This window comes from Nanorana parkeri, unplaced genomic scaffold (assembly GCF_000935625.1).
Source record: "Nanorana parkeri isolate BGI_ZX_2015 unplaced genomic scaffold, ASM93562v1 scaffold123, whole genome shotgun sequence".
NCBI classification, from domain to species: Eukaryota; Metazoa; Chordata; class Amphibia; order Anura; family Dicroglossidae; genus Nanorana; species Nanorana parkeri.
Genome location: NW_017306391.1, coordinates 1893844 through 1921488, shown reverse-complemented (window position 1 = coordinate 1921488; position 27645 = coordinate 1893844). Strand labels below are relative to the sequence as shown.

The window sequence follows — 27645 nt, the reverse complement described above, 5'->3', positions numbered from 1 at the left end:
TATTTATCTGGACATGAACAGAGAGTCTCTGCCCAGGATCTCCACCTCTGACGTGTTTCACAAGGTTGGGCTAAATCGTAGAAGTTCTATGATTAAGCCCAGCCTTGTGGGTAAAAAGTGTCATAGATAGAGGTTCCAATTGGGAACTCTCTGTTGATTGTGTCCAGACGAAAAAAATGACCAGCCTTTGCATTTTTTTGGAGGGCTCCTGTTGTTCTCCAACCTGCCGCCTGCAATGGGGGACCCACGTCAGGCGGGAGGCAGCACCTTCACTCATAGGCAAAAATGAAGATGCATTAGCCCTCACACTGAGCATTTTTTAGCGCTTTTACTGCCTGAAAAAATGCTACAAAGATGCACCAAAAAAAACCCCCATTTATTTCTATGGCCATGTTCATATCTGTCATATCTTGTCGCTTGAAGCAAAACGCTCGTCGCTTGAAAAGAGTATATGAGCTTCTTTTTGGTAGATCCATGCGCTTCTTGGCCCCATAGACTTCAATGGAAACACTCAAAAACACGTGTTTGCTGTGTTTTTACACATTTTTACGAGTGTTTTACGCACGTTCGGCCATTTACATAAATGTGTGCAGTTCTGCTTACAAAAAATTTGCAAAAACATGCTATATTTCATGTCACTCAGGTTTGAGTGCAGGCTAAGAGCTGCCCAAATCACTTTCACTACATAGCTAACAGCCGGGAGTAAAAACATTTACAAACTGTTGCCTGAAGTCTGTTTCTGTTTCCCGGCACTGCTGCTGATGTAATTATCATGTTGGCAGCAGAAAAAAGGTTAATAGCTAAAGTTAGCCAATCAAATGTGTTGCTGTGTTATACAACACTTGTCTGTTGACAAGGTCTATTGGGGAGCCATTCAGAATTAATGGAAACACATCACACCAACCTTACATTACCGCAGTGTGATGGTGTAAATGGGCCCTTAAGGTGCTCTGCTAGTACATTCCGTATGCCATGTTGTAAACTCACTATTCTGCAGCAGCTCATTTCATATGCCATGCTGTACATTTCCAATTCCATACTGGCTCTTTCTATATTCCATGCTGTATATTCACAATTCCATAATGGCTCTTTCTATATTCCATGCTGTACATTCACAATTCCATACTGGCTCCTTCTGTATTCCATGCTGTACATTCACAATTCTATACTGGCTCCTTTTGTATTCCATGCTGTACATTCCCTTTTCTACACTGACCCATTTCATATGCAATGCTGTACAATTACTATTCCACACCACCTCATCCTGTATGCTATGTAGTACAATCACTATTCCAGACCACCTCATCCCATACGCCATGCTATAAAATAACTTTTCCACACTGGATCATTCCATTAACCATGCTGTACATTCCCTATTCTGCCCCTGCTTATGAATGCCATCCTGAACAATGATGGTTTCTCAAGGCCTCATCGGCTATGCCATGCTGTAAATCACTATTCAACACTGCCTCATGCTGGGACGCTGTATATTCCCTATTCTGCGCTCCCTCATGAAGTATACTGTTACACAATGTACACTTATCCTTTAACTCAAGCTCCCTGGCTATAGGGCCGTGATTTCTAGTTACACCCCTCTACCGGGGATATGATAGCGTGTAGGCAAATGATGAATACTAATTATTAGCAAAGCAAAGTACTGCTTGGACCGAGAAGAACGAATCACCCCGAAAGCTTGTCTTGAAAATGTAACTGTTAGTGCAGATAAAAAATTATCATGGACAGTACTCAACTAATTCTTGCACATGCACTAATATGGCTCCAATCACATTAGGCTTAAGCTTTTTAAATGGGGCCCACGTGTCCACTTTATGCTATGTAGCAATGATAAAAAAACATAAATGAATATATAAAATGAAAAAGTTATGCATTTATAGTTACAGTGCATTTTTATTCATATCAGATACTCATTGTGATCCACTGACTTGTATCTGAACTACCAAATATATTAATTGGAAGTGTAATTAAAGCCCATCTCCAGGTAAGTATTTATTTTTATTATGTTAGTCGTCCCCCCCCCCCCCCCCCCACACACACTTTTAGAGAACCTGTTTTCATTTTGGTTTTTAACTTATCTTTTACCTGTTGGGAGATAATCTTCCTGAAGTCCATCTGACATCATCACCTGGCTTTACACAGCTTCCCAATCTTTAGCTTCCAACTGTGACGGGAAGAGACTGCAGGGCATGGTACCTCATGTAGCCACACCAAGCAGTGTTAAAGGGGGCGATTGAGGAGACCAGTCACCCAGCACACAAGCACACAGATAGCCAGCTAAGGTGACTAGTGTCCTTAAAGTGCTGATATCGGCAAAACCTTGAGGAAGCAATGTTTGTGTCTGCAATGTCTTACCTTATTTCTCTTGAAGTATGCTCTTCTGCATGATGCAAAGCACTTCTCACTACAGAAGCTCTTCAACTCACTCCCCATACTGAGGGAGTACCGCTTAATCCCCACTTTCTGGCACCAGGCACACATGATTTGCACATTTGACACATCTTCCTCTATAATGTAAAGGGGAAAAAAACGAATTAAGGTTTCCTCAGGTAGTAAGTTAGATCTGAATTTTAACTCAGATTTGGTAAAAATGCAAATAACATTTATAGCTAACTTAATCTAAAAAGACACTGCCACCTTGCCCATTCAGAGAAAAGTGAGGGAGCCTTCCACCACCACTCTTTCCATTATTGCAGCCATTAACAAAAATCCCCATTGTCGGCTGGTGTTGGATGCTAGGGGAAGTGGCGATCTCATTCCCTCGATTGGTAGCTAGACCTAAGCACTTTCACATGGCTGGAGATTACATGCCCCCCCCCCATACACCACCACTTCTTACTTCTTCATCTGAAAATGACAGTTACCTGACTTTCATGTTGACCCTATTTCACCACTACTTTGAGTCACTAACCTATAAGTATGCAGATAAAGATTTACGTCTCCTGGGTCAGTAATTAAAGTATTAAAGGAAATACATAGTGGATTTATACATAATTTGTGTTTACTTATTATGATCAGAACTCTTTTTTATAAATGTTTTTTTGTTTTCTTTTTTTATGAGTCAGGTAAATACAAAGGTTATTAATACAGTATTTTGCATTCTCCTTTTGAGCCAGCAGAGTTTTAGGCTTCTTTTAATGTTATCCAGGCTCCCCCTTTGTTTCTTTGATTGTTTACAGAACCTGACAGCTCAACTTGAAATTTACACATAAAAGTGAACAATTCACTGCTGGGATGTTTCTATTATCAGATAGCTCAGTCCAAAGTTTGAATCAAACAAATAGAGTTGCAAAGCAGGCAGCATCTGCTGTGCTCCCCCCAAACCAAAGATTGTATATGTTGTGGACGTGATGCAAAATGTAAATCACATCCTGTTCATTCATTTATAACTGGGGACACATAGTACTGTGTCCCCAGTTATTTACAAACACTGGAGTGATCAGCCGATCGCTCCAGTTTTTGTCCTACACAGAGGATTGGTACATACTAGTGACATGTACCGATCCTCTGCCGCTCGTCCACTCAGAAGGGGGGGCTGCAACTTCTCTGGATCCCCCTGCTCTCCCGGGCAGAGGGGGATACGACGAGCGAGCCGCGGGGAAGGGGGGGGGTGCCCGAGCCGCTGTGATAGAACGGACGAGCAGTGAGGGGAGAGAGAGGTGCAGGCTGTCAGATCCTGGCCGAGCGTCTCTCTCTCTCCTCACTGCTCTGCATTAGTTCGGTGACAGCGGCTCTGTCCTCCACCGCCCTCCCCCGCCGCCGGTTCCTTCACTTCTGGCGAGAGCAGCGGGGATCCAGAGAAGCGGCGGGAGGAGAGGACATGGCGATCTACCAGTGATCGCTACGCGATCGACTGGTAGATAGCGATCGACCTTGTGGGCACCCCTGTTGTACAGTATGTATGTATGCATGTATGTATATGTATGTATATGTATATATTACACAGAAAAACATATTAACTGTAAAAAAAACAACAACCCAAAAAACCCATAAATAATAAAAAATAAAAGCAGACCAAAAACTGAAATCATTTTTTATAACAGCCAAGCAATTAGCATCTTCAGCAACCCAGCATCCTAGCAAGTAGTACCTTCTTTGCTCAGCAAAGGCAGCCATCATATTTCTCTAATACATGATTACTTTACAAATCATTGTAAAAAGCAAGACATTAAATTAAAAGAAATAAAATAGAAATCTGAACATAGCTTTTATACAATTCTAACATACAAGAACTTAGACATTTGCATTTTATGTATTAATCTATAATATACAGTACATTATTACTGCATAATATGCTAAGGTGATGTAAAAAACGTTTTTTTTAATAACCGTTAATGCAATGTAAGTTAAATAAAATCACTTAATTCACTGTGCTATTTTTACATTTGTCAAAGTCATTCTGAGTTTACATGAATACAAATGTAAACGTATGAATGATATTTGTAAAAAAAAAAAGGAGAATATAGGATACAAACGGTACTAAGGGAAAAGCAAAGGTAAAAAAAAACAATACTGGGAGGAAAATGTGGTTGCAGTGAGAGATATTTAGAGAATAGAGACAAGCAATACAAATATGGAGATGCAGTATTGACAGGTGGTTTCAGGAAGAACTAATATTGGGGGAGAGGAAGGGGAAAACTCAAAACAGGAGTTATGAATGTACAAGTGGAGCCAAAAGTATAAGGGCGATAAGAGGAATAGGCCATACTTATTTGGCAGCACGGTAACTCACTGCACTACAATCTGGTAAAGGAATAAATGAGCAATTACTTGATGGCTTTATGATATAGCTACAAATATGGTACTGTAGATTTCAGCCAAACAAATCGGTTGAAATCAGCCATACATCGGCTGCCTTGGCTGCACTTCGACTGATCTGAAGTGCAGAAGGACTTCGATTCAGCCGATCCAACATTTGGATCGGCTGAGCCGAAGCTCCTGCAGCTCACTCACTGTAATTCGCCCCTATTCCCATAGGGGCCGAACGGCAGTGAGTGAATATCTGAATGCCGCCAAGTCTCCGTTAGTCCACATAAAGCCATGTGGCATTATTCAACAAGAGCAAATTAAGAGCTGAGTGCATTTGTAGCTGATCAACAGGTATTTTTTGAACTTGCAGGGTGATAAATAATAATTACAGCCCCGATGCTGGCGACGTACACTGTACGTCGTCAGTCACGAAGGGGTTAACACCTTTTGACACATTTAAAAAAAAAGTATATGACATGCCTAAACAGCGATATCAAATGTAGCAATTCTTACAAAAACTACTTCCTTAAAAATATAAGCAGAATATAGCTAAATTTAAACGTATTCCAATTGTAAAGTTGGCGTTAGAAAAGGTATATTAGTTAGTTACTAGCACAACAAACACATAGGGAATGGAGAGGGGGGAGGGGAGGGGGGTGTGTTTTTACACTGGGGCACATAAAGATAGTTGAAGTAGAATACACCGTGTCCCTCAGAGGTATAAGGTGGATACAGATGGGATGAAATGGGTATAAACACTGAGGAAGGAAATAGAACTCCCTTCCCGTTTGTCCAGATCGGTGGCAAGACGGATGGAGATATGGCAAGGAGGAGAGGGATGAATGAAGGCTATATGTTTATGTAGATATATGGGAAAGTTATAAGATGTGTATTATGTTGTTGTTAATTTATGAATGTCAAAAATGGAATAAACAATTAATAAACAAAAAGAAAAGGTATATTAATATTAAAGGTAAACCATTAATCAATATTTCTCCTATTCAATACACAACAGAATCTATCGACATAGTGCTCTAGCAGTTTGCTGTAAAAATGCTTGCGTTTTATTTTTTTGACCTTTTCATCCATCTCATCCATCTCTTTTGCTGACAGCTGTTCGCTGTTGCCAGGGGTGCTCTATGCAAATAGGGAGGAAGAAACACATTCCCTTTTACTGTGTTTTTGGGGAATGAAATAAAAAAAAGGCATTTTTATACTACAGGGACTAGAATTGTATTATTTTATAGTTAAGGTTTCGGTGCAGGTTATAATGTAAACAGTCTGTCACTCACTGGAAACGTCCACGGTGATACGTTTTTTATTGTGTCGTAAAGCAGGATAAAAAGTAACAATGCTTATATGTTGTGACCAGCCTTGCCTAAGGTCATACCAAGACATGTTTTGTTATTAGTTAGGATTTTGGTGCAGTTTGTTATGTTATTAGTAAAAACTACAAAAATCTGTAAAGCCCACATTTGAATTTGTTTTTTTACAATGATTTTAAAAATGCACATGGCATGTAGCTATAGAATCAACTGCAATAGTGGAAGTTTCTGTTTCTCTGTCTTTGACCTCAACCCAGTAGTCTACCATAGGGGAAGCAGAAATGAACTGTCTCTTTCCTATTCATTGTACCAATGGATGCATCATCATTGCACAGCTCTCATGCCTGCTGTATATGTATATTGTGGCAGTACAATGCTATAATAAGAGGAAGCATTTTATAAGAAGAGTTAAAGCTTCGCTTCACAACAAAATTACACTTGCATGAAATGCGTTGAGAAAGGTAGCTCGTTTAAATCTCTTGGTTGCTGTAAATGAACCATGCAGAAGGAAGACATGTATTTACTGTTGTATCATAGACAAATTCAACACGTTGCAACACTACTTCACAGGAAGAAAAACGGGTGCTCGCTGAAAACCTTTTTTATTCAGACTTGCACAGCTCGGCTCAGTTGTGCACTTTGTCCGCTCCGCTAACGCCTTTTACCCTATCCATTGCTTAGGCGAAATGCATTACAAGGGCGGACCAAGGGTGGGACTGAGCCAAGCTGTGCAAGCCTGAATCAAAGAGGTTTTCAGCATGACAAGTGGTGTGAGGCTGGATTCTTTTTACTGTGGAGGTATTGTACCATATTTCATATATATATACTATTTTTACTCACATGCTCCTTGTGTTTATTAGCTAGAAAGCATTTTTGTGTTCACATGTATATTAAATTATATGTAGTATTTGTTGCAATGATTCGTGTTATTAACAAGGAGGAAATGGTACGGGACTCTGGATTTGTGGAGTTGTGTTTCATGCCTCAAAGGAGTCTAATAAGACCTCTGCCCAAGACCTAGCTTCTCCTTTATCCATGGCAAATCCAGCACCAGCAGAGGTAAAGCTACACAGCAGGCCAGATATAAAAGACACAAATCCTTGCAGCTAGGTATTCATAAAAATATATATATCTATATATACAACCCCCTACACTACAACATTACTAAGGGAGAGGGAGGGGTAAGACTGAGGGCAAGTCAAGCACGGCCGGATTTCCCACAAGGCCACCAAGGCTAGGGCCTCAGGGCGGCAGGAAGTAGAGTGGCAGCAGGGGTGTGGAATTTCTATCGCCCGAGACATACAGGTCCGGGCGCCAGGCGTGTATTTTTTTTCTACATTTAGCCCCGCTTCGGGCAAGCAGTGCTAAATGTAGAGCAGGGAAGTCGCTGCTCATTTTGCACAGGTGATCTCAGCGATGTCGCTGTGATCACTTGAATGCAGCCTGCAGGTCAAAAAGTAAATTGAGGAACATGGCCTAGGGGTAGCAGAGAGAGTAAATCCGGCCCTGAAGTCAAGTGTGTTGCATACAAATGTGTTGAAAAGGCACATGCTGACAGAATACAAGGGAACAGATTGAGCAGACAGATGACCTCATCATTCTGCTGCTCTATTTTCACTCTCCATTTAGCAGGCTGGGGGTGAAGAGATGACACCAATACATCTCTTCTACTCTTTGAGGGCAGGGACTGATGTAAATGTACAATATGTAAAAGCGCTGTGTAAATTGTCAGCACTGTAATAAAAAAAGAAATAAAATTCGCTTGAATGTGCTCTGTGTGGGGACTGTATAAATCTCAGGACTGGATGGACAGAAATTCTAATTATTCAGCCTTTTTAGGGTAGCACAGTGACTTAGTGGTTAGCACTTCTGTTTCTTGCAGCACTGGGGGTCCCTTGTTCAAATCTCAGTCAGGACACTCTCTGCAAGGAGTGTGCATGTTCTCTTTGTGCTTACACAAGTTTCCTTCCACACTCCATGCTGGTAGGTTAATTGGCTCCTGCTTAAATTGGCCCTGTAATGTGTGTGTATGCATGTGAGATAGGGACCTTAGACTGTAAGCTCCTTGAGGGTAGGGACTGATGTGCAGTATGTAAAATGCTGCGTAAATTGTTGGCGCTATATAAATACCTCTAATAAATAAAATGTTTGGTAAGTAAAACAGCTTCCTTGTATGCATTTATTGCATATTTAGCACTTAAGTGCTTTAATCCTCTGTTCTTCTAAGCCTTCCAATCCCTGGAAAATATACACATCTTTCAAACGTGTGCATAATTTACAAAAAAACATGTGGTAGCCACTGTAAATTATGTACACTCAAAGTCAATTATTTAAGCTACAAGACTGCACTTTGCCTAAACGAATTCCTAGTCACCCTCTCTAAAAATGGAGTCGACTTCCTGGGAAATGCTTAACCAAGTGCTCATCCCAATTATGTACATAAAATCATAGAAAATAAGATAGTGGGTATGGTTTCTGTAAAAGAGATCGGTGCACCAGTAAGCAGCAACTCTGTTTACAATGTTATAGAAATTAAAACTCAGGAATGTTTCAGCTTGGTTTTAAAGCGGAAAAAACAAAACGGTATTCTTTAATAACCGATAAATGAGTGATTAAAGTTAGCTGGGGACTATGATCTATGATCTTGACTACTGCATTGATTGGTATGTCTTACATAGAAATATATATAAAACTACCCCTGAAGTGGGGCTACCCCTCTGCAGAGGTTAATGTGATAGTAAAATCAAAAGTGTTTAAGGTATTTCAAATACTGATTAAATCCCTTACAATGGATGCTGCTCCTTGATGTTTACAAGCTGGTCCCATGAGCACTGGTCCTGATATCCTGTTTTAGGGTGACTCTTTTCCCTTGCAGGGTTCCTATGGAGCCACCCTTGTGTGTGCTAGTAAGCTGTGTGTCTTCACAAACACACAGGCACAGCAGGGCAAAGAAAACAACTCCTTAAGCCCCTCACTCCTTCCTCCCTTCTCTAAGCTAATAAATGGACCATTGCTGGGGACTTTGCTCTCCCTTGTGACTTTGTACTGGACAGGAAGTTCATGGAAGCGAAGCTGGGAGAGTTGGAGCCCGGTGTTCAGAAAAATGATCATTGTAAATGCTTGGGCAAACATTTCAAGAAATACTTTGCTGTGCAATGTACTGTATATTTGTTTTATCTGGAGTCATTATTTTTTAAAAATTGAGAGTTTACTACTACTTTAACTGCTAATTTATGTCTAGGGTAGCTGTATAAAGCACTTTATCTTACCTGATCCCGACTCCTGCTGGCTCCAAGACCAGCTCCCGCAGCCTCTTCCCCCCTGTACTCCGGCCATTGGAGGCCCGCTGACGTCATCACATACAATGCTGAGGCACAAGCCGGGGCAGAGGGGAGAGAGGTGAGCATCAACTGCTGGGGGAAGATGAGGATCAGGTAAGTAAAAGTCCTCTTGACCATACCCCAAGCCATAGAGAGTTAACCATTTTACTGTAGGGGTAGCCTTACTGCAAGGGTATTTTTTCTTTTTACCTGGAGATAGGCTTTAACTCTTAACCTCCAACTCACATTTAAACAATCTGTTGATTAGATTAGTTTATCAGCAACTACGTTTATCAGCAACTAACACTTCACATTTTAGCTGCATGTACCAAATCCTCACAGCTTCAGAATACAAGCACCAAAATGACTTATGTGGTGATGGGTATTAGATGTATCAGTTGATGGGCACCAAGGTTTATTGTTTTGTTTTATTTTATTTCATTTTGCTTTGCATTTATTCATAAACTTGCAAAGAAACAAGAATGCCTCCTTCAAGAAAATATAAATCAATGGCTAATTACAGCCATGTCCTTTAGCAAAGACTCAATTGATACAGCAAGATATGCAAGTGTCCAGAGAGAAACTGAACACAAGTGTGAGAATTTAGCCACATATTTGAGATATGAGGCTGAGCATGTAAAGAAATCGAATACATCACAAGGCTGAATGGTAACTTTGTGACTGTGTGAATAATGCAACATGAGAAATGGGTATCCCTCATAAGTGATAGGAGGTTATAAGAAAAAGATATAGGTGCACAGGAAGAGAGGATCCAATCACCAAAAAAAGCTTTCGATTTCATCATGTAGAAGAAAACCATTTTCTAAAAGTCTTGGCGTTGAGCCCACCAAGAGAGGAAATACATAAAGTGATAACATACAAGAGATACCTTATCATCAAGCTACCTTACAATAAATGTTGTAATGTATCTTACAAAGGAATTCTTCTACTTTCTAAAAAAAACAAAAACTTAAAAGCAAATCCACCAAAAACTGATACAATAGGTTTAGCTGTTTTCTGGTAAGCTGATTCACATGCTGTTTTTGTTATATCTTTCTAACACTCCAGAGCTGAGATATCCCATATCAGCATCTCCGGTGTTGCTTAGCTGTCACAGCCATTACATAGGCAAATTATGATGTTATGGTCCTCTGGTTGAGTTGCCATTGGAGTCTGACATATTAAGTTGGCCAGGGAGTCAACTCACCTTTGCCCAGGGCCCGAAAGGGCACTAAACAGTCTCACCCCATGGTGTGCAGCCCAAGGCTATTCTGGGCCACTGTAATCTGCAATATTTAGGACATTGTCATGCATAATCCTATTGGTCAGAAAGGCCGGCCAATATAATGTAGAGCCAATAGGAACTTGCAACATGTTGAAGAATGTCATTATTGGTTGTACACTGTAATGTATAATTCATCATTTTCAATCTTATGAGCATAAATAGATATTTTTGTAATAGCAGAATTTACACAAAGAGAGATTTACCTGCTGGTGGTTTCATGAAGGGAGGAGGGATTAAAGGTACCACAATTGGCATGTTTCCATGATCCTTTGACCCTGCTGGTAGTTCTACAAGCCCATTTCCTGTAGCAAGCCCTGAATAATTTGTATTGAATGGCGCAATAACACTGTCCTCGGATAGTTTTGGTTTTGGCAATGAATTCTCTGTAAGAAAGTAAATGTAGTTGTTTAATGGAAATTCCAGTATACTTTCAGTGTGTACACATTTTCATTATGTTTTCCAATATTGAACTATAATATAACTAAAAGGCATTCATGGTGAGCTCTTTTGTTACTTTACACACACATAACTTTAATTTGTGGTACAAGGTTTAGGCAAACTTTAAGCTAATCCTTTAAACATAATCTAATCCCTAAAACTATCAAGCCAAAAAGAATGCTATCACACTGATAACACCCATAATACTGCCAATATAAGAATTAAACTTTATGGTAAGAAATTCCACCATGTTACATCAATTCAAGTATATTGAAGAAGTCCAAATAGATCATGTAAGTATTACTTTTTTGAGGCATTTTTGAGGTAACTGCTCAGCTTAAAAAAAGGACTATAGTCCATTTTCTGTGTATCTCTGTGGATGTACTGAATCTACTTAAAATAAAACATACTAATTGATAAACGTTGTGGGATTTTGTTGATTTTTGAGGTATAGGGGGTTACAGATTATCATAATTCTCGGGAGAGCTTGGGAGGCTGATAGTCTAGGGAGGCTTGTGGGCGTCAGGCTTGGGAGTAGTAAAACAGATTTGGGAGTAGGTATAATTTTGCGCCTGCATAATACTCAATCCACAGCTGAAACACCAGGATAAGGTTCTTTATTTTCAAGAAAGCGATTATTTTCAGCTGAGTCCAATGAGATTTAAAATTATAGTCACACGTCTAAAAATAAATATCATTATCATAAATGGAGCTTATAGTCTTGTAGGGTGCATAAGGAAATATGTGACTATAAGTGCAGTATGATCATGACATGATGTTTGAAATATATACTTTTAATTGCAGTCAGGATTTTTTTGGGAACAAGACTGGACATTACTGCAGGGATGTGTGTTTTGGTCATCAGATAGTTGCAGGAAGCAACAGTTACATTCAAAAACAGCCAAACTAACTATTTAACCATTGAATCTTTCAAGAAACCTGAATTAATGACTGAACAGTGTTTCCCAAAAAAAAAAAATTCTAACTATCGTTCATCCTCAATATCTTTATTTTTGCTAAAAATCTCTGCTTCAAAGTTGCTAGTGTGACATGGCCCTTACTGCTGCAGAATCTAGAGTCACAGCCCTGCTAAGTTTTCCATGATAGTAGACAAATCGGAAATGGAAAGTGGGGCTTTAATAGTATGATCCAAGGCCTGTATTACTTAAAACCCCCCCAAAAACTTTTGCGTTAAAATGGTACATAAAATTTGTTGGCACGTGACTGTGGCCTATCACGTCACCAATGAGCATAATGCATAATGCCTACTGCGTTTGCACCAATCGGCGCATTTGCAGTGGTCCCACAGAGAGTCAAACAGGGCCTAGATGGAGGGAGGTCCTCCAGCATCACAGAGCAGAGTTCGTCCTTAGGTTGTATCTTTGATTAATGTGTATATATTTTCCATATGGCTTTTATGAATATCCTCCCTCCTCCCGAAGAAGCTATCTCAGCAAAATGCAGACGATTGCCTTCTACTACAGTATTGTGAAATGTGAAGTACTATATACTGTGAAACTTATGAAATTTAGACATGAATCTATGTTGGAAATTGTTCAGTGACAAGCATAGGGCTCTCAGCCCATTACTCTAGTAATGTTAAGTTTTCCATGAATTAGAAAAAATAGTAAACTAGTACATTATAAAAAATAGCTTCAATTTATGCGAAACAACGTAAGTAGCAGCCATGGGGCAATGAACAAAATTGCAACGAAAAAGTATGCAAATAATGACTAAGCCTTACTAGTTTGCATAATTATCCCAAAGAAGTACTGAAACGTACTACATTTCCCTTGCCAGCAGACAGAAAAGTCAAGTCTGTTACATTCACTGGCAATATAAAACTGACGTGTTTAAAATAGATAAGTGGACAGTAGGCCCCTACGGCTGCAAAAGGGTCACATAAATGAAAGGCAGAAAGGACAGCATGGTGCAACATTGACGAGCTGTATAAAAATCTCAGCAATGCTTTTTGCATGGTAATTAACTTGCTTTATGATCCAGCAAGAGAACTTCTGGATAGAGAACATTTGCTTTGGCTTCACAAGCAAGGCCTTGTGCAAAAGATATGCAAAGCAGCTTGTACTTGCTAATGGTTTGGAAGCTGTAGACCAGACTTTGTTCATTAAACTCAAAAACCAATAGCACTTACAGATCTGAAGATTTCTGCTCTTTACCTTGCAGCAAAAAGGATAAGGAGTCAATTAAAATAAACACTATTGCATTTGATGATTTGCACAATTTATGCTGAACAAAAAAGACTAGCATAAATCCCCAAAATGCATGTTTTACATTTCTCCTATTTGAAAGTCCTACTAATGCTTAAAATTATCCTTAGACTTTAAGCATAAAGCTCCCGGAACAAACATTTAATATAGCAAAGTGCAATATGTAAAGGACAGTAACCCAAAAAGAGAAAGAATCGTACTTGACAACTGCTCTAAATTGGTGAGAGCTGAAACATAATTGGTTGCTAATACAAAGGATTTTTGCTCTAGTTTATGACATAGCTTTATTGCAGTAAGGAAAAATAAGAGGTGGTGAGCAAGCCTGGTGTGATCAGATTTAGAAGAGTGTAAGAGGAGGAAATAAAATAGAAATACAATAAATAAGTTAAAAAACAAACACATTAGAGGGCCACTATCATAAATTTGGTAGTAGCAAACTACAGTCAACTTTACCTCTCACCAACAATGGCTATCCTTTGCTATCTCCGACGCATTCCTGTTCTCATTAAAGGGTATCTATAGTCAAAAGCTAAACATAAATATGTATTGTTTTATTGAATTTCCAAAGGTTGTATCCTACTTCAAATAACCTTATTGATCTAGATGTTTGTAAACGTACTTATTGGAGATGCCCATAGGATGTACTTCCTCAATGCAGTGACACAATTTCATTAATTCCTATAATTAAGCTCTTTATTTTCTTCTCTTCTCTCAAGTTGTTCGCAATAAAACCTGTAATGCGTTAATGCATATCAAAAATAAATGATATAGGTTGAGTAGTGCGTTCTGGTATGTATAGTGAACAATCTCTAACAATCATCAATTGATAATAAAGATTTTACTGCATGTAGCCCCTACTCCTTGTACTTGCCCTTGTGGCAAGATCCAATTAAAAACACGGACAGTGCCGTTGAAAAAAAGGTTTTTATTGTATGTCATAATGAAACAATGCAATATGTAAAACCTAATTCCAGTTCTTAAGAATTGCCTTGACTTTGGGGAGATTTTCCTGATACTTTCTGTGATGTTTTCAGAAAATCTTCCTACAGCAGACACTACAATAAAAAAAACCCCTAACCTAGCCATTTATATATTACAGATGAAAATGCGTTTGGTTTGATTCACAAAAATATCTTTAATTTATGCCGAGTTTCTGCTGTGTCAGACATCTCAAAAGATACTGAGTTCCAATTCAGCTGAACTAGTAGAAGCGTAAGTATCACAGGCCAATGGTAAACCATTTTATATTTATTCTGGACACTCTTAACACATAGCCGAGACTTCATAACTGTGCTGTTTTTTGACTCACAAATATTCTGTCAACATACAAAACAGAATATTCCTGAATCTTTCCAGTGAGCAGCCATTGCACACTACCCAGGCAACCAAGCTACAAATTCTAAAGTCCAAATATCATGATATTGACAAAGGGAAAGTAATGAGTTCTTCACATAGACATTCATGTTACATCAGATTCTATAACAAAAAATCAAGAACTGTCAAATAACTTGTCAGAAACCTACAAAAATAGAAGGCAACTATATACTAGTCTCAAATGTTAGACAAAGCAGCCAGAATGAGGGTCATGTAAGCCATGTCATTTTCATCAGAGACAGAAACAGGGATATATAATAAAATACAATACACACACTGCATTACATAATAATGAAATCTGCACTCTGGGATAAACAAATATTGTCTGAATACAAGAGGCATTTATATTATTACTAGAATCTTGATGTGATTTGTGTATTTCTTCCAGACCTGTGTAGTAATCAAGTGTGAAACTTTATCTCTGTACAGGAGCTTCCTATAATAAAGACCAGTCACTGCTACTTTCCTTGTGCAGGGTGACTGGTCTTGAATCCGCCGCTTCTGTAGTTTTCTGCTGGCAGCCTGTACTTGATGGACCTACTGGTTTCCTCCCACAGCTCTGCTCTAAGCACACACTATGTACAGCACAGTGATGTCACTGCTACTTTTACTTTACAAGGTAATATGTGGTTTTGCAAAGCCTTTGGTGCCACAAAGTAGACTTATATCCCCTGAGGATATTGAGAAATATACTTAAATGAAAGTCTTTGTGCCCAGAATTCAGCTTTCGGTTCTATCTTTTTCACTCAACCCACGGGCTGAACAAAAAAATTAGATTCCTCCATAAAGGCTTACGAGAATTGATGGACGAATCCCCTGCTGTTTTCATTGTATTCTGACAGTGAACGGCTAATTGGCTGCTAGCTTTGTTCGCATGTGAATTATCCAGCCGGCCCCTTTATTCAGCTGATTGAGGGATGCCGGGCGGAAGGGTGCCGACAGCTGCACCCACAGTATGAATTTCGGCAGGTTTGAATGTGGCCTGGTATGGTTCAGGGAGGGGGGAATGTATGCTTCCTGCCCTCCCTTTCGTGGCCACCCAGGCTGCATGCCTAGACATATTTCTGTTTGTAATATTAAAGGGAACCCCACACAATGATTTTACCTTTTTTTTTTTTTAAAGGGACAATACACACACAACATTTTTTTTAAATGGTGTGGGCTTCATACCAGGTCCTTACCCAGGTATGCAGTATGGCCTTACTTACACTTCAGGAACTCACTGTCTAGAGTTGAACAATGAGTTTTAATTGGAAAATTATGCTGACTAAAAGATATCCTTAAAAAAAATCAGAACATGCCATTAAAACTGGAAAGACAATTTTCGAATCAATGTGTTTTACGTTGTGTAGGACAGGTTACGTGAAGGACTACACAGAAAAATAAAGGCTTACTAACTTCAAAATAATTGCTTCAGTTTTCTTGAAAAATTATATACCCTGACTCACCCTGAGCTTGCAACTTTTGCTGCTAAAGTGTTGTTGGAGTGTAGCGAGGGTAGGTAAACTTTGGACAACTGTGGTGAAACCACAAATCCCATCATGAATTTGCTTCTTGGAATTATCAGAGTATTGAAATGCCTCATGGGTTTCGTAGTTTCATCACAGCTAGAGGGCCAGAGTTTGCCTTCCCCCTGTTTAGTAAGGATTTAGAGCGCTGTTTTGTTAAGGAATGCTTGCCGCTTAGTAGGCAGCTACATGACTTAGTGGAAAGACCCAATAAAGGTATCTCACTAGCACAGATATACTATACACTGCATGAAAGAGAACTGAATGATATTTACATGAATGGCAATATTGCTCTTCAAATCTTCATCTCATAATCCCCCAGCAATCTGTAAGGTCAGCTCTGGAAGGTTTAACGAACATGCTCCACTGACAAATTAAGGAGGAAATATTGTAAAAACAAGCGACACATTGGCTTAGCGGTTAGCTCTTAAGGCTTGCGGCACTGGGGTCCTTGGATTTAGTACCAGCCAGGACACTTTCTGCATGGAGTTTGCATGTTCTCCCTGAACTTGTGTTAGTTTTTCCCCACAGTCCATTGACATGATGGTAAGTTAATTGGCTTCTGTCTAAATTTACCCCATATGCAGGTTTATAACTCCAACTGCAGACCCTGGTAACATTGTATCAAGTGACTAATGCAGTTCTGGTACTCATTTCATGGAGTTACAGAAAACAAGGTTCCAAGGTTTGAAGTGCTCTGAATATCTCAACACGGTTACAGTAGTGGATAGGATAAACAGCTTTCTTTTGATAGAAAGTGTCCTGAAGTAATAAAATAATCTAATGGATCTTTTTTCTATTTTGTACAGAAATCTGGACCCGGTGTTCTATCAACGTCGCGAGCCTCTGACGTCACCGGCCGTGCTCGGCAGCAGGGTGGGCTCTGCAGGGTCACCCTCAGGTGGGATCTCGAGTGGGCTCTGCAAGGGGTATAACTAGAAATCACGGGGCCCCATACAAAATTTTGCTATGGGGCCCTGTGATTTCTAGTTACACCCCTGCCGCGAGCTACAGCTCGCGGTATACTGAGCCTAGGGTGACGGGAGGACGCTAGTTTGTGTCCTCCCGTTATCCTAAGGAGAACTATGGGGAAAAGCCTTAACCCCATAGTTCTCCTTTAAGATGTGGGATGCCAGAATATTCCCTTCTATCTGATCTGTGCAAAAATTACCTGTTGATTTGGCCACAAATCTTGCGAGTTGATAACTACTGTGCTCTCTGTCTGTACACATAATGGTTATAAAGATGAGGAGATGGGAAGACATAACAAGAGGTCTGTGTTCACTGTAATCCATCAGAAAATAAGTAGGCAGGGCTGACACTACATGCTCAGAAATTCAGAGCTGTGTTGTCATGTCAAAGAGAAAGGTAGGAGCGTACTAAATTTCTGGCACATCATCAGTTATTTTCTGTATTTGCAGTGTATTTAGAAAGAGAAAACATAGGAAATATGCATGTATTCCAGAGATGTACTAAATACGTTTTTTTATTTTTTATTTTGCCTTGACATATAAATGTAATAGTTAGGGAAATGTGTGACTTATGTTTGATAATCTGGTTGAGCTCAAATACTATCTAGATTATATCTTTCTTCCCTAAAGGTAATATCACCTGCATTTTTTTTTTACAAAGGCTTTAGGTCTTTTTATCACATACACATATACAGTTTGTGTTAAAACAGACAGTCTGCAATCACACTACATAATGTGTTCACATGGGCAATAAGTTTAAAAGGCTAAAAGTAAATCTATGTGGCTCACATCCAATGTTAAAAAAAAGGCATTTAAAAATATAAAAAGGACATTTTTAAAAAGAAAATTAGGGTCGCAAAAATTCAAGTCAAATTACAGGTTGCCAAAGAGTAACAGTAAAAATATCAGATCTGAGCATGTAGGCCCCTTACAAGATAACTCAGAGTTGGTGACTGTGGACAAGAAAAAGCCAAATCTCTTAAATACCTTCTTCAGCTCTGTGTATACAAAGGAAAAGAGTGGACCTTAAGTCCATAATGGGGATAATATTGCAAAAGCTTCAAATGAACCACAATGAAGAAAAAATAAAAAAAAACACAATGACTGAAAATTGATATGATCCAGTAACAGGAAAAATAAAGTTGAATCCATGTGTCCTCACACAGTTGAGCTCTGTTATTGTGAGCCCATGATTTCTAATTTTTAGAGACATTTAATGAATAGCTAGGTACCAATGGATTGGCACAAGGCCATTGTGGTGCCTATAATTAAAAAAGGATCAAAGTCTTTACCAAGTAACTACAGATGTGTAAGCTTAACTTCTATAGTCAGGAAGATACCTGAGAGTTTGATAAATTCCACATAGTAGAAATTGTGCTAGAAAACAATATTATAAGGGATAATCAGCACAGGTTAAAAGGCGTCAAACAAATCTAGTTCGTTTTTATGAGGAAGTAAGCAATAACCAAGACAATAACCTAGTACTGACCTAGTACTGACTGTGAATAAAATATACTAGGACTTTACAAAATTGTTTGACAATTTGTTCCTCACAAGTGGCTAATGTGTAAGTAAAGAGAAAATTGGCCTAAAGACCATATATATAGGGTAGTATTTAGTGATGCATATGCTGAATGGTCTATGGTGGATAAGGGTGTACCCCAAGGCTCAGTGTTGGGAAGGACAACTAAACAGATAAGATTCATTGAGGACCTCCGCTATGAGGAAAGATTAGCTGAACTGAATGTGTTCTCCCTTAAAAAGAGGTGATTAAGGGAGGATATGATCCCAATGTATAAATACACATATGGTCTACTATTTATAGTGAAATTGGTGCAAAATGATTCACTTTAAAGAAGAACTCTGGGCAGAATAAAACATAAACCTTGCATTGGGGCTACACTCACACTGCAAGGGATCAAGTGCTCATTTTGGTCTAGGGTCTTAAATTACAAAGATATACTCAGTCCTGCCTGGCTGCTAGACCAGTCTCTGCTGCCTCTCTTCCCCTCTGCTCCGGTGATGGAATTCCCCACAGGGTCCTCACATCTACTACAATGTACACTGACTCTTGGATCCTTAGATAGCCAGAGAGCAGGGGAGAGAGAGGCTGCGTGGACCGGTCTAGAAGCCAGGCGGTCCCGAGGATCGGCTGAGTATATCTTTGTTATTTTAGACCCTAGACCAAAAGGAGCACTTAACTCTTGCAGTGCGGGGGCACCTTTTTGAAATGTTTTTTTCTCCGCAAACAGAGCTATCTGTTATTACAGATTTTTCAAACAAGTATAAACTACAAACACAACACAAGTCAATCGCAAAACACTGCTGGCTTAATAAAACATGACGTAACAGTGCATGCATGTAGACAGTGGGTGTTACAGTCAAGTGTCAAACAATCAAGAGCTTAGGGAAGCGCACACTATAAGAACTTAGTAACAGAACAAGATGACACCAGTAGAAAAAACAGCCCGGAGGCCAGACAGTAGGAAACAGTATGAAGAAAACTGAAACTATAACAAGAAGGGAGGTGAAGCAGTGAAAAAGGGAAGTAGAAAGGGGAGACATCTACATTTTTATTGTAAATGATACTTTCTTTTGAATCCGGGGACTTAACACGTTTTCAGTGTTTGTAGGAGCATTAGACACTGGTAATCTAGTTCTAACAGCACTTGTAAAATCAATATTAGTGTGAGTCAATCTGCACTAGAAGGAGAAAGCGGTATGAAATCTGCCTTCATTGATGTTCCTTGGGGCTCGCTTTACTCTGGGAAATACTAGGTAAAAGCACTATCTTTAATTTTATAACCAGCGATAAATACTAAAACTAGGTTTCTGTATTAAAAATTGCATAGCACTTCAATACATGTAAAGCTCACATAACAAGGAACCAGACCAGACCAGAAAAATACTGCATGTCTCATTTTGTCTGGTCTGGAATGCACTGGAACTGCGGCAGGTTCACACTATTTTCCGGACCAGATTTGGTCCGGAAAATGATGTGATCCTGCCCTAACACATCTGATTGGCTCTTTGTGCTGCTTCCCCCTCCCCCTCTGAGCTTTGAGGGCAGGTTCACACCATTTTCCGGACCAGATCTAGTTCAGATCTGTTCCGGAAAATGGTGTGAACCTGCCTGCAGTTCCAGTGCATTCCAGACCAGGCAAAATGAGACATGCAGTATTTTTATGGTCTGGCCTGGTCTGGAACGTACTGCACTGGTGTGAACTGAGGCCAGAAATTGCATAGGGATACATTAGTATGCATTTTGGGTCCGAAAACAATCTGATCTTGTCTGGAGATGATCTGGATGTGGTGTGAATGGGCCCTAAAGGGAGCTGCGAGAGACTGAATTATTAGACAAACTGAGGTTATTACACTGCCTGCAATTAAAAACAGTACATTAAAGGATACAGTCATGATTATAGGCTGCCATGTTTTGTAATTTTATATCTGCCTGGAGTTCAGCTTTAAGAGTAAGGCCCAGTAAATGTTGACATGAATCTATATATTGGAGACCAGATGGGGTTAACAGATCACACTTCTTGTATCCAAATGTCTTCTACATTTAAAGAAGGTCTCTTTCAACACAACAGTCTAAAGATGGCCTTAAAGTGACACTAAACCCAGGTGTTAAATCTTAAAGGAGCATTCAAATACCCTAACTATTAATAAAAATGTATCTTATTTGTGTATAACTCAGCTGTAGATCTTCAAATCTCTGAATTTGTGCTCGCACTGTCCTTCCTTCTGGAGGGTGGCTACATTTAAACCCCATAGTCCCTGTGTGTGTTGTAAAGTAGCGACCGTTCCAAGTTTACTCCCATGATGGACTACAATCTCATGTTTAATTTACTAATTTGTATTGAGATTGTAGTCCATCGTGGGAGTGAGCATGGAGCGGTGGCTACTTTACAACACATAAAGGGACCATGGGGAACAAAAGTATTCACCCTCCAGAAGGAAGAACAGTGTCAGCACCAATTCAGAGATGATTTGAGGATCTACAGCAATCTACACACACATAAGCTACATTTTAGTTAACAGTTAAGGTACATGAATGCATGTTTAAGATTTAACTCCTGAGTTTAGTGTCATTTTATTATGTTCATACAGGTGGCCTCAAAAGAACTAGTGCATTCAGCTAAACTACATTCCACTGCAAATAATTCAGCTTATTTTGACCATCCAGTATATGTAAAACCAAAGGTTTTTTGATAGAAAAATGAATATTTCAAACCCTTTTTAGGTTTTTTTGTTGCTTTTGGAGCTCTCCAAAAAAAAGCAAATCCTGTGTTAAAGGAGAACTATGAGGTGAGTGCTTTTCACTCACCTCATAGTTCTAGCCGACCTGTGACAATGAGACTGTCACAGGTCGGCTCAGTAGATTGGGAGGTGAGTGAACACATACCGGCGTTTGCTCACCTTTCGATCCTGTCACGGCTCTCTGCCGTGACAGGGGAGGGGCTGGATTCCCCCCTCCCCGCTCCTATACAGCTGGCTCTGCCTCTAGGTAGGCAGAGCCAGCTGTAAGTCACACAGTTGGGCGGATCCCGGCACAATTGTCGGGATCCGCTTCAGCTGCGGCGTCTCAGTATAACGCGAGCAGCAGCTCGCGGTATACTGCGGCGTCTCAATATACCGCAAGCTACAGATCGCAGTATACTGAGCTTAGGGTGACGAGAGGACGCTAGTTTGTGTCCTCCCGTTACCCTGAGGAGAACTATGGGGAAAAGCCTTAACCCCATAGTTCTCCTAAAGAGTTGTCACTGCAATAATTGTCCCCATTGGAAGCGTTCCCCTCTATTTCTGTTCTGTCAACATTTCAAAATTACAAATATCATAGAATGTTTCTGACAGCGTCTGACCAGCTTGCCTTTGTGGTTCAGTTAAATAAAAAATTAAATTAATAAATACAATAAAACAAAGCAATTAAATCAATTCATTAAACCTACTAAAAATATAACCTGATTGGTGATTAGAATACCCAGCATTTTATAGAGATCGAGTGTAGAAGATCTTGTGTAATAATAAAAATATAACCTGTTTTCCTTGAAATATCTCATACCTGTTTAGCTGATAAATAACAGCGAAGATAATTCAATTCTTATAAATGAATTTCTATTACCTTTGAGAACAGAAATATGATGCCGGCCCTCCCCATCTGGATGATAGTTCCTAAACTCAATATCATCGGCATCTTTCAGCTCCACCTTGTCATAGCCATACCAGCCAAGAAGTTCATTCATGGTATTTTCAGCAAAGTTCTGAAAAAGAATAAAACATTGTTTTTGCTGTCAATAACATTGCAGGATCTCTAACATTAAATGTTCCATTTGCAGCATAAATTAACCTTATAACTATAACAGATTTTTTTTCCCATGTAGAAGAGTCCTATGGGCAGAGTAGAGTGGCAAAAACATGTCACACAACATTAACATGCATATACAGGCAATGCTGGCAAATGGGCTGATGGACTTTTGCAGTCCAGAGGTCTACAAGGGGTGGAGCCATGACTGCCTGTGAGCAGGCTTCCAGGTTGAGTGAGGCTGGAGGTCATACAACCCAGAAGTGGGCAGAAGCTTCTTGACATGCTAGACTTTTTGCAGGGAACAAGGAGGAAGTAATGTAACTATTGCAGTGAAAGGAATTTTTTTTACAGGTTTGGGGAATTTTAAACGTAATTAAATTCAGAAGCTAGAGTTAGGCCTTAAAAGAGACCAATACAGGTTTCTACCTAAGAATTGGTATAACATAACTGTTATCAAAACATGTCAAAATTGCAGCCACCAGGCTCATGGGATCTATACTTGTAAAATGTAATACATTAACACAAAAACCTCTCAAAATATGTTCTCTCTCTCTCTCTCGCACACATTTGCTACGAATTGGAAACCCTTTTGGCTGAGATCACGTTCATATAATCAAAGATGGCTGACAAGGTCACCCACTAGAAATCTGCAATGTCAGTGATTAAAAGACACTGCAGATTCCAATTGGGCCATGAGAGTGATTCTTGGATGCAATCCATATTGATTTCCCAGAGCAGAACAAAAACACTGGCCTAGAAAGAGAAATGTCTCGGCCAAGTGGTGGTCTCCAAAGTTTAAAAATAAATCAACGTAGTTCATCAGGACATGCACTTTTAAGTCATCAAAAAATAAATGCGCGTATTAAAAAAAAAAAAGTGGTTTCATCAGTATAACTTACTGAGCGCCACACAGAAAGAGGCTTTTCAGGGGCCTTTTCAAAATATTTGTTGCCGTTTTTAGAATTCAGCTTTTCTTATGTAATGCAATCTTTCATCACACAATATGCTTAACTCAGGCTTAATGTTTCATACACTCCTAGGAGAGCCATAAATATTGAACTACATATGTATTTAATTTACCAAGTAAATAATCCTAAAACATTATGTGAATTAATCCTATAGTTTGCAGCACGTTGCACTGTGCTTTAAACAGTGTAGCTTACTATTGCCGGTTATCTAGAAAACTCATGAGGGATGTGTCTAGACATAAACTCAACGCTTTCCCCTGATGCAAAGTTCAAAACCAATCACCGTGCTCTTTTTTACATTTCACAGCTAGTGCTGATAGAAATATGTATTTCTTTCTTAAATCCATCCTGAATAAGTCATTTACAAAGTGTCCTGCTCTGATGCATGCTGTAAAGTAGAATTGTAGGTGCACCATGAACATAATTGCAATTTATTGCAGCTTACCAAGCCTTAAATGTGGTAGCTGCATTAGTTTTCTTTTTTTCAAGATAATTACATATTCCCCAAGTACAGGAAAATACATGTTGACCTTTCCAGAAATCCAGTCAGCATGTAACTTCCTGTACAATAAACTGAAATCGCTAGCGTTGTTATCAGCCCTGCCAAGTACAGAACAGCTACCCCTATGCTATGGCAATAAGGAGAGAATCAGTCAAAGTCAGGAATGACTAGAGCAGGGTGACAACATTGATTCCCAAAAGACACAGTACAGTGAGTGAACCTTGTCACCCTAGGACAGGAAGTGTGTTATTGTCCAGCTCCCCAGGTGAAAATACGAGAAAGAAGTCTGAAAAAAATGAGAAATAATGCAGCCACCACATCTAAGAACTGATAATAAGCAATATATAAAAATTGTATTCTTGGATTTAGATACACTTTAAAACAAGCCTCCTTGAACTCTGTTGCAGTAGGCACTGTGGGGTGCTTTCAGTTTCATTTTAGCAGTGCAGTTCATATTGCTCCTTTTTCCCAACAGAGAGTTAGAAGCCCTCTAGCCTTCTAATCTCTAAAATAAACACAGAGCAGGTACACAGAAAGAGGGGAGAGAGCAGAGGTCTGAGACTGGACTTCAATGACTTCACGTGCAGTCAAGAATAAATTGCTCCACAGTGCTGCAGCGACAGAGGTCAATAAGGGCTGTGATTGGTTATCACAGCAATCACATGGGAATGTTTACATTGCCAAGCCACACCCTTCATCCTACATCAGAGGTAGGGGAGAGTAAAGTGAGTGATGAATGGATTAGTCATTACGTCTTAGTATAAACAAGCTGCTGCAGCAAATACAAAAAAAAGTTTCAAATCATTTTAATCCCTTCTCCTCTCCTACTTATGTTAGTGCTAACCTGTATATTAACCCTTTCACCTTTCCTATCCTGCACATCTATACATTAACCCCTTCATCTCCATCTGTTTGGGACCTGTACATTAACCCCTTCACCTCTACCTGTCTATGACTTGTACATTTATTGTATCTTGTGCACTATTACCAAGCTCCATGTTTTAACCCCCTCTATACCGTCATGTTTCTTCGTTTTTAAAAATATGCGGCGATAAATCCGACCATGTTTGAGTGTCTACTTTCCAAAAAGGAGATTTTTATATTGCCCTAACATTTTTATTTGCTAGGATTTAAAAACGAAACAGGCTTTTTTTTTTCAAAATTTTTGGTCTTTCGACTTTGTATAGTAAAATCTGTTTCAAAAAGCGGTTATTAAATACCACTAAAAGAAAGCTCTATTTGTCTCCAAATAATGTAGTGTTACAGTGTTGCGTGACGGAGGAATTCTCAGCCAAACCTGCACAGCGCTGAAAACTGAAAAATAGCCTGGTAATGAAGGGGGTGTAACAAAATGGTACCGAGGTGGTTAAGCTGTGCCTCCTCTCACCAGCAAGCCAGCTCCATTCAAGTATTAAATATCATAGAATCAGAGACTCAGTGGGCAGTAAAGGCTGAATGCTGAAGGTTTTACCTCAATCTCAAATCCCTGTTGAAGCCAACCTAACTTTCCAGGAGCTCCACAATGACAAAGTGATTGATCGCATGGGGTGCCCACACTAACTCTGACCCATTCATTGTACCAGCGAATCAACATGATGTGTTTAACTAGAAGAAACAAGGACACGGATGTAAAAAGAAAATGACAGTGTCTAATCATTTCCTATTGTATCCAAAACAAAAAAAAAGTTTTCAATTTGTATACCCTAACAGTGTATTATTGTATAGTGTGGAACAGCTGTAGCCAATTCTGCATGCCTGGCTTTATATTATAAAGTTCTTATAATATAAAGCCAGGCATGCAGAATTGGATATAGCTGTGCCACACTACAGAGTGTTCATGTTCTTCATAATATTAAGTAACTGACCTAAAATCATGATTTTGTATTGCTTTAGAAAAAATGTGACCTGTCCCTTTAAGAAAAAGTATCGGTAATTGGTATCGGTGAGTACTTGGAAAAAAGTATCGGCACTCGTACTCGGCCTTAAAAAAGTGGTATCGGTGCATCCCTACCTATAACCAAAATCATCTAATACAGGGTTCATTAATGATACTCAGATTGCAGAGCATACTTTTAGTAGCATAATTATACCTAATTGAGATATTTATTTATTGGGGGGATAGGGGTTTTTCCAAATCATTCAGGTCTATTTTTAGCACAAGAAAGAGCACTCAGAGAGCACAGTACTTGCATACATCTTACTATCAGCTGGCTACATATATTCATTAGCAATATTTCAAAATTACCAGGAATAAAAATAAAACAAAGTACTGAACATAATAAATAGATAAATAAAATACAAATAATAACTTTATACAATCCATTTAACCTCATGTACTCTCTACTGTACGTATGTCACTCTGTCTCACACTGCTTTTAGTATAGCCACCTTACCATGCACAGTGACTGCGTCCCTCTCTTATACTTTGTCTCTGCCACTGTGCCAGTCACTTATTGGAAAATATTTTGTCTCAGTGTCTGAAAGTATGTGTGCCTACAATGAGTGTGCAGTTCTGCAAGACAAAACTTTTCCAAATGGTTAAAATTTACAGTGTATATTGCACAGGAAATCTGATTTTTTTTTTTCTCATTTACAGTTAGTTCTTTAACCGTGTATTTAGGTACAAATTGAAGTTCACCATCCAAAAATGAATGGAAATAAAAAGCTTGTAAAGCCGTCTTGGAATTTTGAGCACAGTTATGCGTAGAGCGATCCAAGTAATTTTGGTTGGCAGTGCTTCTGTATATCTAATGTTTTGTGGTAACCATTGTTTGATAACTCTCACATACTTTTCTGGCAATCAGATAATGGTAAGATTATTAACATTTTGGTCAGAATGAAAAAAAATAAGTAGAAAATGTCAATGTGGTTACATTTTTTCTACCCGATGGTAAATTATACATTTAAGTATAAGCACAGATTTCCAACTACTAGTTCTTTGATCTTTAACATTTGTATGTGCTCTTACAGCATGTAAGAAGGTTGTGTATATATACTCTCTCTATAAATATATATTTTTTTTTTCAGCAAGGCATGGCCAGCCAACCAGGTACATCATTGTATAAAACTATCTTATCTGAAAAAAATATTGCTATTGAGCATGATCTCCAGGATCTATCCAAGCCGGTTACCCCCAGAACAAGGAAAACATTGATTACGTGTAAGACTATCCCTTTTTTTCCACAATATAAGCAGGCTCCTAATCAGGGGGAGGAGCCACCTACGGGGGCAAGATATTACCGGCCTCTTACAAAAGGAGTCTCTTCTTTGAGAACGATATTAAATGCTAGTGGTGCCAAGGACTGGGACATGTAGCTGCCAAATGCCCCATATAACAGGAGTCTATTGAATGTAACCTGGGGGGAGGGGTGCATATATCACTATTTGCCAAGTCTGCCCTGACAGTATTACTAAGAACTGAGGCTGGAAGGAAAATATGTCCTTTTATCACAGAAGGAGAAGCGGTTAAGACATTATTCTGCTCTGGAACCATCATCACCTTGGTCCATGCCAGTCTGGTGGATCCTCCCGAGCTTGGCTCAGACCATTCTGCATAAATGGTGATGCCAAAGACTAACCTACTGTGATGTACACAGTGGAGGCGCCTAGTAGAATTTGAAAGCAAGTCATAGGTGTTAAGTTAGGAACTTGTTA

General features: G+C 39.3%; 1 protein-coding gene across 1 annotated transcript in view; it reads right to left on the bottom strand.

Moving 5' to 3' along the window:
* The window catches only part of SOBP (sine oculis binding protein homolog), a 128607-nt gene that overhangs the window by 74868 nt on the left and 26094 nt on the right, over positions 1-27645 (bottom strand). Inside the window, exons 2-4 of the mRNA XM_018553537.1 lie at positions 22339-22477; positions 10898-11077; positions 2371-2522 (exon numbers count right to left, since the gene is read on the bottom strand). Of these exons, the coding sequence (XP_018409039.1) occupies positions 2371-2522; positions 10898-11077; positions 22339-22477 (471 nt within the window). The remainder of the gene's footprint in view (positions 1-2370; positions 2523-10897; positions 11078-22338; positions 22478-27645) is intronic.